At 46.4% G+C, this 17,500-nt stretch overlaps 1 protein-coding gene across 1 annotated transcript in view; it reads right to left on the bottom strand.

Moving 5' to 3' along the window:
- The window catches only part of LOC310875200 (protein TANC2-like), an 86,344-nt gene that overhangs the window by 55,169 nt on the left and 13,675 nt on the right, over window positions 1-17,500 (bottom strand). Inside the window, exon 3 of the mRNA XM_083788344.1 lies at window positions 7,942-8,131. Within this exon, the coding sequence (XP_083644470.1) occupies window positions 7,942-8,131 (190 nt within the window). The remainder of the gene's footprint in view (window positions 1-7,941; window positions 8,132-17,500) is intronic.

Raw genomic sequence — 17,500 nt, 5'->3', positions numbered from 1 at the left:
TTATTGTTTTATTTGAATACAAGTTTATGTTATGAGAGGAGAAATAAATATGATTTGTTCTGACAAAACAATCCGATCTCCGTGAGTATTTGAATCTACAAGAGGAGAGGCGACGCGAGTTATACAGCAACAATAGACTGCAACACCACCCCGACAAAACAGTGGCCTTATTTGTTTGTTAAGAAAGGCCACGATATTAGTCAACAAACTCCGCATGGTGCGGTAGTAAAGGACGGCAACATTTCACAACTACAAGCGGCTTGGAAACGGCGACATTGACGACAAACCTCACCTTGGACTTGAAGTTGTTTCCCCAACGGGCCGTGAGTAGTAGCCTAGCCCAAGGCTATAAAAGCCAAACAAAGGAGCTGCTGCTCAAAATTATGAATGAAATGTCGCGCCGATGCGCTGTTGCTTTATTGGAGTGAATTAAACGAAAAGCAAATGTTGCGCGCTGATGCGCTGTTGTGAAATGGATGCGCTGAAATTAATTGGAACGAAAAATAAATGCTGCGCTGATGTTGGGAAATAATAAAATGGATGCTTTGAAATGAAATGAATTGAATTGAAATGAAATGAAGGAATGCTTTGCATACAACTGACAAATCAAAGGGAGGTTCTCAAATAAAGTCTTTGATCAAACTCAAACTGTGTGGAGAACGTTATATTTAACAATGGAAGAGGAGGTGGTTTCTGTTGACCCCGCCGCGGCGGAGGATGATGTTAAATCACTGAGTGGAACGCGCAGAGGGAAACTTGGTGTTTGCACTCGTAAAATGAGAGAGGTTCAAACTTTGCTCGTACCGGGTGGAAATGTGAAAGAGGTTCAATATGATGTTGCCTCATTTAAAATGTCACTGGATGAATTCATTCACTATCATGGGTTGGTTCAAAATCTCCTGTCTGACGAGACAAAGAAGGATGATAATGATGCATGGTATGAACCAAAACTAAACTTGTTTCACGAGTTCTTGCATGAAGTTGACATGTGGGTAAATGAACAAAAACAACAAATGACTGTGGAACCCCATGACAGCGCCTCAAATGTGTCAAATGAGTCAAAACGATCAAAAGCAAAATCAAATAAATCTACCACTTCGTCAGTCAAGTCAGCCCGACTCAGGGCTGAGACAGAGAAGGCTGCACTCCTTATAAGGGCATCAACATTAAAGGCAAAGCAGGCTCTAGAAATGGAACAGGTTAACATGGACCAGGAGCAAGCTATTGAGCAGACTAAAATACGAGCCAGACTGGAAAAAATGGAACTGGATATCAGCCTGGCTGAATCTGACGCTAAATTAAAGGTCCTGGCGGATTTTGAATCCAGTTCACAACCACCATCAGAACTGCTTAAATCACAACCACAAATGCCACAGTCAAAATCACATGATGCCATGAATGAGTATTTGGAAAGTAAAACCAAAAATGCAAATGCAACAGTTTATTCACTTGGAGCAAGACAAAAAACAAAATTTCAAGGAATGTCAAACCATGGCCCAGGCCCACCAGAACCACCAGTAGCAACTGACAGGACCCAACAGCAGCAACCAATGAGATTTGGGACAGGAACTGGAGTGTCAAACAATGACAACTTCTTGACTGTAATTCAGAGGCAAAATGAGATTGCTGATTTGCTGATTGTTCAGCAAAAAATGACATCACTTCCCTCTATAGAAATCCCAGTTTTCAATGGCGACCCTCTAAATTACCAGGCATTTATGAGGTCATTTGAACATTGTATTGAGGAAAAAACAAAAAGCCGCCAAGATAGGCTATATTACTTGGAACAATATACCTCCGGGCCTTGCAAAGAATTGGTTAGGAGCTGTCTTCACATGAATGCTAACGGAGGCTACATTCAGGCCAAAACCCTGTTAAAGAAGCATTTTGGTGATGACATGAAGATTGCAAGCGCCTATATGGAAAAAGCTCTGAATTGGAACTCTATTAAATCAGAGGATGGAGATGCATTGCACTATTATGCACTTTATCTGAGAGGCTGCTGTAATGCAATGAGAGATTTGGAGGATATAGAGGAGCTGGATAAGAACTCTAGCCTGAAACTGATTGTGTCCAAGCTGCCTTATAAATTAAGGGAAAAATGGAGAGCAACAGCTTGTGACATTTTGGAACGGACTCATAGGAGAGCCAGATTGACCAACTTGGTTAAATTTATGGAGAAGCAGGCTAGTATACTGCAAGACCCGCTTTACGGTGACATTAATGACTCACCCGCCAATGTGAAGACTTCAAGACCCAGAACTACTGTGGAGTCTAAATCTAGCAGATCTACAGGCAGGGGGAGTAGTTTTGCTACTGCAGTGGCAGTACCTGACAACAAAGCTGAAAAGTCACCCAGCAAAAGCAACATGCTGTCTGGTGGATACGACTCCTCATGTCTCTACTGTACAGGCAAGCATCCTTTATCTGAATGTCAGAAACTGAATGCACAGGAGCATGAAATTAAAGTTCAGTTTTTCAGAGAAAAGGGCCTATGCTTCGGATGTTTAAGAGTAGGACATTTGGGCCGTAATTGTAAGCGAAGAATGACCTGTCAGATTTGTGAGGGCAAACACCCTACTATTCTGCATAGAGCCAAACCAGAGATGGCCAAATCTAATAGGGCAGAACAGCATGTGAGGCAGGAGGAAGCATCGTCTGTCACCATCGCTCTGGTGTCACTTGAAGAGGGTGAAAGAACCGGGGCTGGTAAAGACTGCATACTTCCTATAGTGCCAGTTCACGTGAAACTTTGCAGTGGAAATAGGAGTATACTCACCTACGCCTTCCTGGACCCAGGTAGTACAGATACATTCTGTACAGAAAAGCTCATGAGGCAGCTTAAAGCTAAAGGACGCAGAACTGAGGTTCTCCTGCAGACTATGGGAACAGAGAAAACTGTGAAAAGCTTCGAGCTGACCGGCCTAGAAGTAAGCAATATGGAAGGGGGTACATACCTAACATTGCCCAAGCTGTACACCCAAGACAAGATACCTGTTACAAAAAGAAACATACTTACCCAGACGGATCTTGATAAATGGCTTTATCTGCAGGAGATCAAGGTCAGAGAAATTGATGCTGATGTGGAGCTTCTCATTGGAGTGAATACTCCAAAGGCTATGGAGCCATGGAAAATCATCAACAGTCAGAAGAACGGCCCCTACGCAGTGAAGACATTGTTAGGATGGGTGGTGAATGGACCACTTCATGCTTCCACTGCTGTGGATGAGAAACCTATGGCCTTAGTGAATCGCATCTCAATTGTTCGCATTGAGAACCTTCTCAAAGAACAATATGCTCATGACTTCCCAGAGAAGGAGTATGATGAGAAAAGGGAGATGTCGGTTGATGACAGAAAGTTCACACAGATTGCATCCAGTTCTGTTACACTCAAAGACGGTCACTACCACTTACCTTTGCCACTGCATGATCGGAATACCATCATGCCGAACAACTACCAAATGGCTGAACAACGAGCATTGTACCTCAAAAAGAAATTAAAAAGGGATGAGGTCTATGCAGCCGAGTATAAGGAGTTCATGAGTGACATCATCAGGAAAGGATATGCGGAAAAGGTACCACCAGAAGAGCTACACCAGGAAAATGGCAAACTGTGGTACATACCACACCATGGTGTCTACCATAAACGCAAGAAAACTATCCGTGTGGTCTTCGACTGTGCATCATCCTATAAAGGTACATCACTCAACAAAGTACTCCTTCAGGGCCCCGATCTAGCCAACTCGCTCATTGGTGTCCTGCTCAGGTTCCGGCAGGAACCCTTCGCTGTTATGGCAGATATTGAGGGCATGTTTCACCAAGTGCGTGTTAACGAAGAGGACGTAAACCTGCTCAGATTTCTGTGGTGGCCAGATGGCGACACCAGCAAAAGTTTGGAGGAGTACAGAATGAGAGTTCATCTCTTCGGCGCTGTATCTTCTCCGACCTGTGCCAACTTTGCTTTGCAAAAGACTGCAGATGACAACCGTGAGAAATTCGATCCAGAAATAGCTGACACAGTCAAATCAAATTTCTACGTTGATGACTGTCTCAAGTCTGTAGCGACAGAGAAACACGCTATACAGCTTGTTAAAGACCTGAGACAAATCTGCTCTCTAGGTGGATTCAAATTGACCAAGTGGGTTAGTAATAGTCGAGAGGTTCTGGCATCTATCCCTAACGATGACAAGGCAAAACAAATCAAGAATTTGGATCTTGACAGGGAGAAGCTGCCTAATGAAAGAGCCCTCTGTCTGTACTGGGACATTGAGAGTGACATATTCAGTTTTCGTGTTGCTGTTAACAACAGCACGCTTACCAGAAGGTCAATACTCTCTACCACCAGCTCGGTGTATGATCCCCTTGGTCTCCTTGCGCCGTTCATTTTGAAGGCGAAGCAAATCCTTCAGCAGCTCTGTAAGGACAAATACGGATGGGATGAGGTCGTTCCAGTGGAACTGTCAAAACCATGGCAGCAATGGCTCAAAGATCTAGCCCAGCTGTCCAGGTTTCGAATGGACAGATGTGTGAAACCAAAAAACTTTGGTCAAGTGGAAACTGCAGTATTGCACCACTTTAGCGATGCAAGCGAACAAGGTTATGGAACTGCAAGTTACCTGAGGCTCACAAATAGCAAAGATGAAGTTCACATTGCCTTTGTGATGGGGAAATCAAGAGTCACTCCTCTTAAAGTGATAACGATTCCCAGATTGGAACTCACTGCGGCGACACTGGCTGTAAGGATGGACAAAATGCTTCGATCAGAGCTCCAAATAGAGCTCCAGCCATCCACCTTCTGGACTGACAGCCAGTCTGTGTTGAAATATCTGCGAAACAAGACCAGGAGGTTCCACACCTTTGTGGCCAACCGGATTGCAGTGATCCATAACCTGTCAGAAGTTAGCCAGTGGAGGTTTGTCGACACCAAACAAAATCCCGCTGATTATGCATCGCGAGGACTGAACATTGACTCCTTCCTCAGTTCTGAAACATGGCTTCAAGGACCAGAGTTTCTGGGAAAATCTGAAGCACAATGGCCAAGAACTCCAGAGTTTGGATCCGTTCTCTCAGAGGACCCTGAAGTTAGGAAAGAAGCGATTATTTTCAGTATTGTCACCAATATCACAGACAAAACTCCAACAAGCAAGCTCATTGAGTACTACTCGTCATGGCACAGCCTGAAGAGAGCTGTAGCCTGGATGATGAAAATACGGAAACTTCTTCTGGAAATGACTCAGAAGAGGAAAGAGACTTACTCACTCAGGTCAAGTCACAAAGTAAAGTCACTGAAGGACCAGATGCTCCGGTTGAAAATGGCTTCAACCCCTGCACTTTCAATGGAGGACTTGGAAAATGCTGAAAACGCCATTATTTGCTATGAGCAAAGACAGCATTTCAAGGAGGAAATGTCCTCACTGGAGAGAAGAAAACGGTGCAGTAAAGGAAGCTCCATTTACAAGCTGGACCCTGTCATTGACGCTGGAATTCTGAGAGTGGGAGGAAGGATTAGGAGGATGGCTATGCCAACTGAGATCAAACATCCAATGATCCTACCTAAACTTTCTCAAGTCTCTAAATTGATAATGAACCGCATTCACCAACAAGTTGGACATGCTGGAAGAGGGCACATGCTCTCTAAACTTCACCAGAAGTATTGGCTGTCTGGTGCAAATTCTTCAGCAAGGAAGATCATCAGAAACTGTGTTTTCTGCAGACGACTACAGGCCAAAGCCGGTGAGCAGAAAATGGCCGATCTCCCCTTAGATCGCATAACACCTGATCTTCCCCCGTTCACCCACGTGGGTATAGACTACTTTGGGCCCATCGAAGTGAGACGTGGCCGTGTTCATGTCAAGAGGTGGGGAGTAATCTTTACTTGCCTAGTAAGCCGTGCTGTTCACCTGGAGGTTGCCAGTCACCTGAATACGGATGCATGCATTAATGCTCTTCGTAGGTTCATCTGTCGCAGAGGCTCAGTGAAAACCATCAGGTCAGATCATGGTACCAATTTCATTGCAGCACAAAAGGAGTTGGAGGAATCCGTGAAACCGCTGGACAACGACAAAATACAGAAAACTCTGCTCAAAAAAGGAATTGACTGGATATTCAACCCTCCCTCAGGACCTCACCACGGTGGAGTGTGGGAGCGGTTAATTCGACTGGTCAAAAAGATTCTCTATTCGGTCCTGAAAGAACAAATCCTGGACGATGATGCTCTACACACAATCTTGTGCGAGGTCGAGGCTGTGATGAATGATAGGCCCATCACAACAGTGACAAACGACCCGAACGATTTGGAACCCCTCACACCAAATCATCTGCTCCAGTTGAGAACAAACCCAATCATGCCCCCAGGGCTGTTTCACAAAGATGACCAATATACAAGGAGGAGATGGAGGCAGGTACAATACCTCGCCGACCTGTTTTGGAAACGTTGGACCAGGGAATACGTTCCACTTATGCAGGAACGTCACAAATGGAATGAAATCAGGAGAAATTTCAACCCTGGAGATCTCGTTGTAATCGTCGATGACAACGCACCGAGGAACTCGTGGCCCCTGGGACGAGTCGTCAAGACCCTTCCAGGACCTCAAGGACTTGTCCGTAGCGTCTTGGTAAAAACCAAGACCAACGTCATTCAAAGACCCGTCACCAAGCTCTGTCTGCTCTTGGAGGCAGCCGACTGAGCCTACTAAGCCCCTTCTTCTGGTCAAGTGCACCTCTGACTAGTGGATATGGACCTTAGACTCTTGTCTGCCCCCCCCCCCCCCAGAACAATGCACACATACACACACATTCATGCGCACACTCGTTCGCTTGGATCATACAGACTTTGGTCGCTTGAATAATGGACTTGAATACGAACAAGAAGAAAAAAATATATGAACTTGATTATGCATATTATATGCTGAGGACAAATGTCCTATATGCTTTCATGCTAATGGCTCTTTGATGTCTTATTATTTGGTAATTGCTTTGTAAGCAATTCGGGGCTGGTATGTTAGAGCCATTTTCTATTTATGATTATTTGTATTTATTCAGATTTATTATTGCCTGCTCTATGAACTATGTTTTTGTGGTTATTTAATTATTATAATTATGCTATGGATTTGACATGCTGAATGGAGGTTTCCCCTCCCCTTTTGAGAGAGGATTTGTAGGTGCTAGGCACCTGATGACATATAGGTGACTCCCTGCTGGGAGAATGTGACATAGACGGGGAAGCTCACAGTTTGTTGACCGCGCTCACAGGCTCTTTATTGTTTTATTTGAATACAAGTTTATGTTATGAGAGGAGAAATAAATATGATTTGTTCTGACAAAACAATCCGATCTCCGTGAGTATTTGAATCTACAAGAGGAGAGGCGACGCGAGTTATACAGCAACAATAGACTGCAACACCACCCCGACAAAACAGTGGCCTTATTTGTTTGTTAAGAAAGGCCACGATAGCATGTTTCATGATAAATGCTTTTATGTGATGTATTCCCATGCTTTTTGTTCTTGCTTAATGTAAGTCGCTCTGGATTAAGAGCGTCTGCTAAATGCCTAAATTGTAAATTGTCTTCCAGTGACATCATCATTAGGCAGATTTCTTTTTAAACAATATTTATTTACACAAATGTTTAGATTTTCATTATCGTGAGAACGATGGCTTCCATTTTCGCATTGCAACTTTTCAGGACTAGAAAGCCTGCGGTTTTTATTAGCTTGTATTCCCCATCGATGATGTCACTGGAAGACGGTTACTGAACTGCCCACAGCCCTCCTATGAGACACAGACAGAGTAGAAAATAAATTCTAAAATTTAAAAAAATAGCAGACATACAAGCTCGTAGCGCGCCACTCGGTGGCGCGCTACCTCAGGTCAGAACGGGTTAACTAGTTATACGCTAAAGCGACACAGATGCGTGTTTGTGTGTGTGTGTGTGTGTGTTTACCGATGATGCCGCTGTCCCTGCTCTCCAGGGTGGAGGTGGGGGAGCTGACGGAGCCGTAGGGCGCCCCCTGGTGGCCCGGCATGTTGTTACCACCGGGGGGCAGTGTGGAGCAGGGGCTGCCCCCACCAGGGGGCGACGCTGTGCTGCTGGTCAGGGTGGAGCACGGACTGATCCTCTGGTTCAGATGACCCTGAGGGGGGAGGGGGAGAGCGCACGCACACACACACACACACACACACACACACGCACGCACACGCCACATGCCACACGCACACACACACACACATACACACACACACACACACACACACACACACACACACTAGATGTAACATCTTTATTAAGCATTCACATTTAACAAGGACTTCTTGAACACAAACACTAGTGGATGTAAATATGAAACATGTAGCTATAGGTGTAATGTTAGAGTCCACAGAAGACATGTAAATATGAAATAAATGCTTAAACATGTAGCTATAGGTGTAATGTTAGAGACCACAGAAGACATGTAAATATGAAATAAATGCTTAAACATGTAGCTATAGGTGTAATGTTAGAGTCCACAGAAGACATGTAAATATGAAATAAATGCTTAAACATGTAGCTATAGGTGTAATGTTAGAGACCACAGAAGACATGTAAATATGAAATAAATGCTTAAACATGTAGCTAGGTGTAATGTTGGAGACCACAGAAGACATGTAAATATGAAATAAATGCTTAAACATGTAGCTAGGTGTAATGTTAGAGACCACAGAAGACATGTAAATATGAAATAAATGCTTAAACATGTAGCTAGGTGTAATGTTAGAGACCACAGAAGACATGTAAATATGAAATAAATGCTTAAACATGTAGCTATAGGTGTAATGATAGAGACCACAGAAGACATGTAAATATGAAATAAATGCTTAAACATGTAGCTATAGGTGTAATGTTAGAGACCACAGAAGACATGTAAATATGAAATAAATGCTTAAACATGTAGCTATAGGTGTAATGTTAGAGACCACAGAAGACATGTAAATATGAAATAAATGCTTAAACATGTAGCTAGGTGTAATGTTGGAGACCACAGAAGACATGTAAATATGAAATAAATGCTTAAACATGTAGCTAGGTGTAATGTTAGAGACCACAGAAGACATGTAAATATGAAATAAATGCTTAAACATGTAGCTATAGGTGTAATGTTAGAGTCCACAGAAGACATGTACATATGAAATAAATGCTTAAACATGTAGCTATAGGTGTAATGTTGGAGACCACAGAAGACATGTAAATATGACATAAATGCTTAAACATGTAGCTATAGGTGTAATGTTAGAGACCACAGAAGACATGTAAATATGAAATAAATGCTTAAACATGTAGCTATAGGTGTAATGTTAGAGACCACAGAAGACATGTAAATATGAAATAAATGCTTAAACATGTAGCTAGGTGTAATGTTAGAGACCACAGAAGACATGTAAATATGAAATAAATGCTTAAACATGTAGCTAGGTGTAATGTTGGAGACCACAGAAGACATGTAAATATGAAATAAATGCTTAAACATGTAGCTAGGTGTAATGTTGGAGACCACAGAAGACATGTAAATATGACATAAATGCTTAAACATGTAGCTATAGGTGTAATGTTAGAGACCACAGAAGACATGTAAATATGAAATAAATGCTTAAACATGTAGCTATAGGTGTAAAGCTTGAGACCACAGAAGACATGTAAATATGAAATAAATGCTTAAACATGTAGCTAGGTGTAATGTTAGAGACCACAGAAGACATGTAAATATGAAATAAATGCTTAAACATGTAGCTATAGGTGTAATGTTAGAGTCCACAGAAGACATGTACATATGAAATAAATGCTTAAACATGTAGCTAGGTGTAATGTTAGAGACCACAGAAGACATGTAAATATGAAATAAATGCTTAAACATGTAGCTATAGGTGTAATGTTGGAGTCCACAGAAGACATGTAAATATGAAATAAATGCTTAAACATGTAGCTAGGTGTAATGTTGGAGTCCACAGAAGACATGTAAATATGAAATAAATGCTTAAACATGTAGCTATAGGTGTAATGTTAGAGACCACAGAAGACATGTAAATATGAAATAAATGCTTAAACATGTAGCTATAGGTGTAATGTTAGAGTCCACAGAAGTGAACCTTTCAAGCCTGTTTCTCTGCAAGACATTACTCTATAAGCCATATCTCCAGAACTGGTGGGTCAAACTGAACAACCAATATGTCAATTTGAAGCTACGATGATTCCCTGCTTTCACATGACATGAGAAAACGAATATATGACATATATGACGACGACGACGCCTGCCAATTATCGCAGACACTGAACAGAATTTTGCCGAATTTTGCCTCAACAGCTCCTTATCAGCTCCCGGCTTATTGGGCATTCCTACCGTCTGGAGGATGTAGCCACGCTGCATAACAGCATCCTTAATCCGGCATGGTGCCAAATTTTGCACACACACTCCCTGGATGCCAACAATGAACCTCTGCCCCAAATGTTCGAGAACGCCTATTATAGCGCCACCAGGAGGCCACAACCTGACCTGCCCTGGTGGAGACCTGTCCTATTATAGCGCCACCAGGAGGCCACAACCTGACCTGGCCTGGTGGAGACCTGTCCTATTATAGCGCCACCAGGAGGCCACAACCTGACCTGGCCTGGTGGAGACCTGTCCTATTATAGCGCCACCAGGAGGCCTCAGCCTGACCTGCCCTGGTGGAGACCTGTCCTATTATAGCGCCACCAGGAGGCCACAACCTGACCTGCCCTGGTGGAGACCTGTCCTATTATAGCGCCACCAGGAGGCCACAACCTGACCTGCCCTGGTGGAGACCTGTCCTAGTATAGCGCCACCAGGAGGCCACAACCTGACCTGCCCTGGTGGAGACCTGTCCTATTATAGCGCCACCAGGAGGCCACAACCTGACCTGGCCTGGTGGAGACCTGTCCTATTATAGCGCCACCAGGAGGCCAGAACCTGACCTGCCCTGGTGGAGACCTGTCCTATTATAGCGCCACCAGGAGGCCACAACCTGACCTGCCCTGGTGGAGACCTGTCCTATTATAGCGCCACCAGGAGGCCACAGCCTGACCTGCCCTGGTGGAGACCTGTCCTATTATAGCGCCACCAGGAGGCCACAGCCTGACCTGGCCTGGTGGAGACCTGTCCTATTATAGCGCCACCAGGAGGCCACAACCTGACCTGCCCTGGTGGAGTCCTGTCCTATTATAGCGCCACCAGGAGGCCACAACCTGACCTGCCCTGGTGGAGACCTGTCCTAGTATAGCGCCACCAGGAGGCCACAACCTGACCTGCCCTGGTGGAGACCTGTCCTATTATAGCGCCACCAGGAGGCCACAGCCTGACCTGCCCTGGTGGAGACCTGTCCTATTATAGCGCCACCAGGAGGCCACAACCTGACCTGCCCTGGTGGAGACCTGTCCTATTATAGCGCCACCAGGAGGCCACAACCTGACCTGACCTGGCCTGGTGGAGACCTGTCCTATTATAGCGCCACCAGGAGGCCACAACCTGACCTGCCCTGGTGGAGACCTGTCCTATTATAGCGCCACCAGGAGGCCACAACCTGACCTGGCCTGGCCTGGTGGAGACCTGTCCTATTATAGCGCCACCAGGAGGCCACAACCTGACCTGCCCTGGTGGAGACCTGTCCTATTATAGCGCCACCAGGAGGCCACAACCTGACCTGCCCTGGTGGAGACCTGTGCGCCGAGGGGCACCTTTTCTAGTTATAGTGTTTTCCTGGTGGTCCACTGCTTTTAGTCAAATTACGTCACAAGGTCCATCGGCTTCCCTGATTGGCCAACGCAACACGCAGGCTTCACGGATTGGCCGTAGGCGTCATGTGACATTTGTACCGCTGTAGTGATATAAGAGGTGATGTGTTGCGACAGAACTGCATTGTGGGACAGAGAGAGACAGAACTGCATTCTTGGACAGAGAGAGACAGAACTGCATTGTGGGAGAGAGAGAGACAGAACTGCATCGTGGGACAGAGAGAGACAGAACTGCATTGTGGGACAGAGAGAGACAGAACTGCATTGTGGGACAGAGAGAGAGACAGAACTGCATTGTGGGACAGAGAGAGACAGAACTGCATTGTGGGACAGAGAGAGACAGAACTGCATTGTGGGACAGAGAGAGACAGAACTGCATTGTGGGACAGAGAGAGACAGAACTGCATTGTGGGACAGAGAATCAAGGACATTGTGACGTTAGAATGATCCGCTGGACCGTCCATCTGAAAGGAGGAGCAGGGAGAAGTCTCCATGCAGCTGTGGTGCTGCAGGACAAGCTGTACTGCTTTGGAGGAGACAGTGATCACATTGATGTTCACGTCTTCAACACAGTGTCTTTATGCTGGAGGAAGCTGACCCCAGTGAACTCTGGAAGAGGAGGAGGAGGACGCCCCCTAGAGGTTCCATCCAGGCGCTACGGCCACACAGCTGTGTTGATAGAAGATGCAGTCTACATCTGGGGAGGATACTCGATAGGGAAGTACTACAATGTGCTTCATGCATTTGATGTTGACGCCCACAGATGGTCCAAACCCAGGGTTTCTGGCACTGTTCCAGAGGAGAGGTACCACCACTCAGCCTGTGTGTTGGGGAAGGCCATGTTTATCCATGGCGGATACACCAAGCTGACTAGATCCACTAATGACATGTACAAGTTGGACACCAGCACAATGGTCTGGTCTTTAATGAACACCAGAGGAACTCCACCGCTTGCTACATACCGTCACTCTGCTACCATGATTGGGACAAAGATGTTTGTATTTGGGGGCTATGGGGGTCAGGACGACATCAGAGTGTTTGACACAGTGACCAACGTCTGGCTGAGCACATCTTCTGCACAGCCTCATCCAGAAGGACGCTGCTGTTCTTCAGCATTTACCTACAATGGAGAGTTGTATATATTTGGTGGCTGGAACGGTAACAAGAACCTAAATGATGTGTGGAAATTCCATCCAGAGACCTTCTCCTGGAAGAAGGTTAAGCCGAAGGGGAAAGGTCCAGGTCCATTGAACAGTATGAGCTGTTGCATTGTGGGAGATCGTATCATCCTCTTTGGAGGATACAGCACCAACACACCCACTGATGAGCTGTACATCTTAGACTTTAGTCCTTCTCTTAAGACTTTATGTAAACTAGCAGTTATTCAGGTCGGTCTGGACCAATCAGAACTCCCACACAACATCAGGTGGGAACTGGTAGCCATGACAACCAACAACAACCAATAGAAATATGACACATTGGAGAAAAAAAACGTGTCGTGTGTTCTAAGAAGCAACAAAAAACTAAATGAAGTCAAACATAACAAACCAAAACAAGAAGAACATGCAAGAAAAACGGCTTCACCTTTAACACAAGTCCACTGTGTGTGTGTGTGTGTGTGTGTGTGTGTGTGTGTCTGTGTGTGTGTGTGTGTGTGTGTGTGTGTGTGTGTGTGTGTGTGTGTGTGTGTGTGTGTGTGTGTGTGTGTCTGTGTGTGTGTGTGTGTGTGTGTGTGTGTGTGTGTGTGTGTGTGTGTGTGTGTGTGTGTCTGTGTGTGTGTGTGTGTGTGTGTGTGTGTGTGTGTGTGTGTGTGTGGTGTAGGTGTCAACCACAGGGGTGCAGCAAGCTCGCAACGCACTGGGCTGTGGCTAATCTGCTACGCTGTGTGCGCACACACACACACACACACACACACACACACACACACACACACACACACACACACACACACACACACACACACACACACACACACACACACACACACACACACACACACACACACACACACACACACACACACACACACACACACACACACACACACACACACACACACACGTGCGCCATCACTGACAGGAATCCATGCAAACAGCTGCAGTTCTATGCTCCTGCCTGGTGGCTAGTGTCTCTCTCTCTCTCTCTCTCTCTCCCTCTCCCCTTCCCCCCCCTCATGGCGGGTGCTGCGGTGACCTCACATACCCCCCCCACCCGCTGCCAAGGACTGCAGTCAGTTTAAAGGACCGTTGGTCCGGTTCCTATGGCAACACCCCACCGCTCCAGCTATGGGATTGAAGACATATTCACGTTTCACGGTGAAGACACCCCACCGCTCCAGCTATGGGATTGAAGACATATTCACGTTTCACGGTGCAGACAGCCCACCGCTCCAGCTATGGGATTGAAGACATATTCACGGACGGTGCAGACACCCCACCGCTCCAGGGGGGAACTGCGACTCTTTATTTTATTTTGTATCTTTTATCTCACGATTTTGTAACCCATTTTTCACCCCTGTGTCAATCATCTAATGTGATCCTGGGCTCTACACACCCTCCGCCAACCTAGTCCCCATATATGGGGGACAAGGGGAGACCAACCTAGTCCCCATATATGGGGGACAAGGGGAGACCAACCTAGTCCCCATATATGGGGGACAAGGGGAGAGCAACCTAGTCCCCATATATGGGGGACAAGGGGAGACCAACCTAGTCCCCATATATGGGGGACAAGGGGAGACCAACCTAGTCCCCATATATGGGGGACAAGGGGAGACCAACCTAGTCCCCATATATGGGGGACAAGGGGAGACCAACCTAGTCCCCATATATGGGGGACAAGGGGAGACCAACCTAGTCCCCATATATGGGGGACAAGGGGAGACCAACCTAGTCCCCATATATGGGGGACAAGGGGAGACCAACCTAGTCCCCATATATGGGGGACAAGGGGAGACCAACCTAGTCCCCATATATGGGGGACAAGGGGAGAGCAACGGACTTGAACTCATGCTTCCTTCATGCCTGAGTGTCCAAGTTGCTCCTTTACACCTGACAGGGGGAGTTTCCCTGGTTGGACGTAGCGCGTGGAAGGAACACGTTATTCCAACGTCCGCCTTTCGGCTGACGTATGCTAACGCTCTGGGCTCATATTAGCTTGCCGTTGACTCACATGTTAGCGCGGCGGAAAGAATGACTCGTATCTCTGACTCGTATCTCTTCTGCTCCTTATCCGTCTCTCTCCCGCAAAATATGAATGCTTTTTGGATCATATATATCGTATAAATTAAAATGATCACAATGTAAGCTAGCCAGAGCCATCTAATAGAAGAGTTAGGACATTCAGAGCCTCCATTGGACTGAAGCCAATAGAAGTCTATGTAGGAGAGCCTCCATTGGACTAAAGCCAATAGAAGTCTATGTAGAAGAGCCTCCATTGGACTGAAGCCAATAGAAGTCTATGTAGGAGAGCCTCCATTGGACTGAAGCCAATAGAAGTATATGTAGGAGAGCCTCCATTGGACTGAAGCCAATAGAAGTCTATGTAGGAGAGCCTCCATTGGACTGAAGCCAATAGAAGTCTATGTAGGAGAGCCTCCATTGGACTGAAGCCAATAGAAGTCTATGTAGGAGAGCCTCCATTGGACTGAAGCCAATAGAAGTCTATGTAGGAGAGCCTCCATTGGACTGAAGCCAATAGAAGTCTATGTAGGAGAGCCTCCATTGGACTGAAGCCTATAGAAGTCTATGTAGGAGAGCCTCCATTGGACTGAAGCCAATAGAAGTCTATGTAGGAGAGCCTCCATTGGACTGAAGCCAATAGAAGTCTATGTAGGAGAGCCTCCATTGGACTGAAGCCAATAGAAGTCTATGTAGGAGAGCCTCCATTGGACTGAAGCCCCAGGAAGTGAACGGAGTTGTTGCAACTCTTACTCTATGGCTCTGGCCTATACACTAGGCTGCTAGCCTCCATGCTAGCAGGGAGGGACTGCTAGCCTCCATGCTAGCAGGGAGGGGCTGCTAGCCTCCATGCTAGCAGCCACGTGCAGTCACAGAGGCTAACTTCCCTCGCTGTGAGTTAAGGTCACCTTGTGCTGCTGCCGCTGCGCTCAGCTCCTCACAGCCAAGCTAGCGCAGTCCGTCTGCTGCTCAGCGCGAGAGAGGGAAACACAGTCCGTCTGCTGCTCAGCGCGAGAGAGGGAAACACAGCCTCATGTTCTGACATTTCCTTATGTCCGTCTGACCTCATCAAACCCTGTACACTCGAGACACGCTCCATGTATGGCCAGGACAGAATAATAATCATTCCATGGGGAGGAGAGGAGAGGAGAGGAGAGGAGAGGAGAGGAGAGGAGAGGAGAGGAGAACCAAAACTAAAACTGCCCCCCCCCCCCCCCCCGCGCCGTGGATCTGCTGCTCTCCATGCTCGTCATGTGACTCTCCATGCTGGTCATGTGACGCTGTGGGCGGGGCGTTAATATATACGACAGAACACGCACACGTACAATACGGAGTTAAGAGGTCATGCCGTCGCCGGGAAAACTCTCAACGACATGCTGCTTGGTGCGTGCATGTGTGCGTGTGTGTGTGTGTGCGTGCGTGTGTGTGTGTGCGTGTGTGCGTGTGCGTGTGGGATGGACGTGGTCTAGAGAGGGTGACTCAGCAAGGTGAATAATGCAGTGCAAAGCTCTGTCCTTCGCTGCGTTCACACCTGCAAAGATGCAGTCTGCCATTCAGTGTCAATGGAAGCCTGCAGCGACATGAAGATGCAAAGATGCAGTCTGCCATTCAGTGTCAATGGAAGCAAAACGACATGAAGATGCAAAGATGCAGTCTGCCATTCAGTGTCAATGGAAGCACAGCGACATGAAGATGCAAAGATGCAGTCTATACCATTCAGTGTCAATGGAAGCCTGCAGCGACATGAAGATGCAAAGATGCAGTCTGCCATTCAGTGTCAATGGAAGCACAGAGACATGAAGATGCAAAGATGCAGTCTGCCATTCAGTGTCAATGGAAGCAAAACGACATGAAGATGCAAAGATGCAGTCTGCCATTCAGTGTCAATGGAAGCCTGCAGCGACATGAAGATGCAAAGATGCAGTCTATACCATTCAGTGTCAATGGAAGCAAAACGACATGAAGATGCAAAGATGCAGTCTGCCATTCAGTGTCAATGGAAGCAAAACGACATGAAGATGCAAAGATGCAGTCTGCCATTCAGTGTCAATGGAAGCCTGCAGCGACATGAAGATGCAAAGATGCAGTCTATACCATTCAGTGTCAATGGAAGCAAAACGACATGAAGATGCAAAGATGCAGTCTGCCATTCAGTGTCAATGGAAGCCTGCAGCGACATGAAGATGCAAAGATGCAGTCTGCCATTCAGTGTCAATGGAAGCACAGCGACATGAAGATGCAAAGATGCAGTCTGCCATTCAGTCTCAATGGAAGCCAGCTACGACAAAGTCCACACCCACAACACCAGAGGGAGTGCAACAAACCATGTACAACCCAGATTCGGCACAAACAAGGGACTAAATTATTTTCGCTCCTATGCCACCAAAATGTGGAACGCCCTACCAACAGTCATTAAGACATGTGAATCCCTTGACTCCTTCAAAACCGCTCTCAAAGGGCACCTACGGACGGCTGCAATTCGAAACTGGCCTCTGTAAAATCTGAATCCCCCCCCCCACCGCCCCCCCCCACCTTTTCCCCTC

Source organism: Protomyctophum parallelum (genome assembly GCF_964188405.1).
Source record: "Protomyctophum parallelum genome assembly, chromosome: 17".
NCBI classification, from domain to species: domain Eukaryota; kingdom Metazoa; phylum Chordata; class Actinopteri; order Myctophiformes; family Myctophidae; genus Protomyctophum; species Protomyctophum parallelum.
This window is presented reverse-complemented; position numbering and strand designations above follow the sequence as displayed.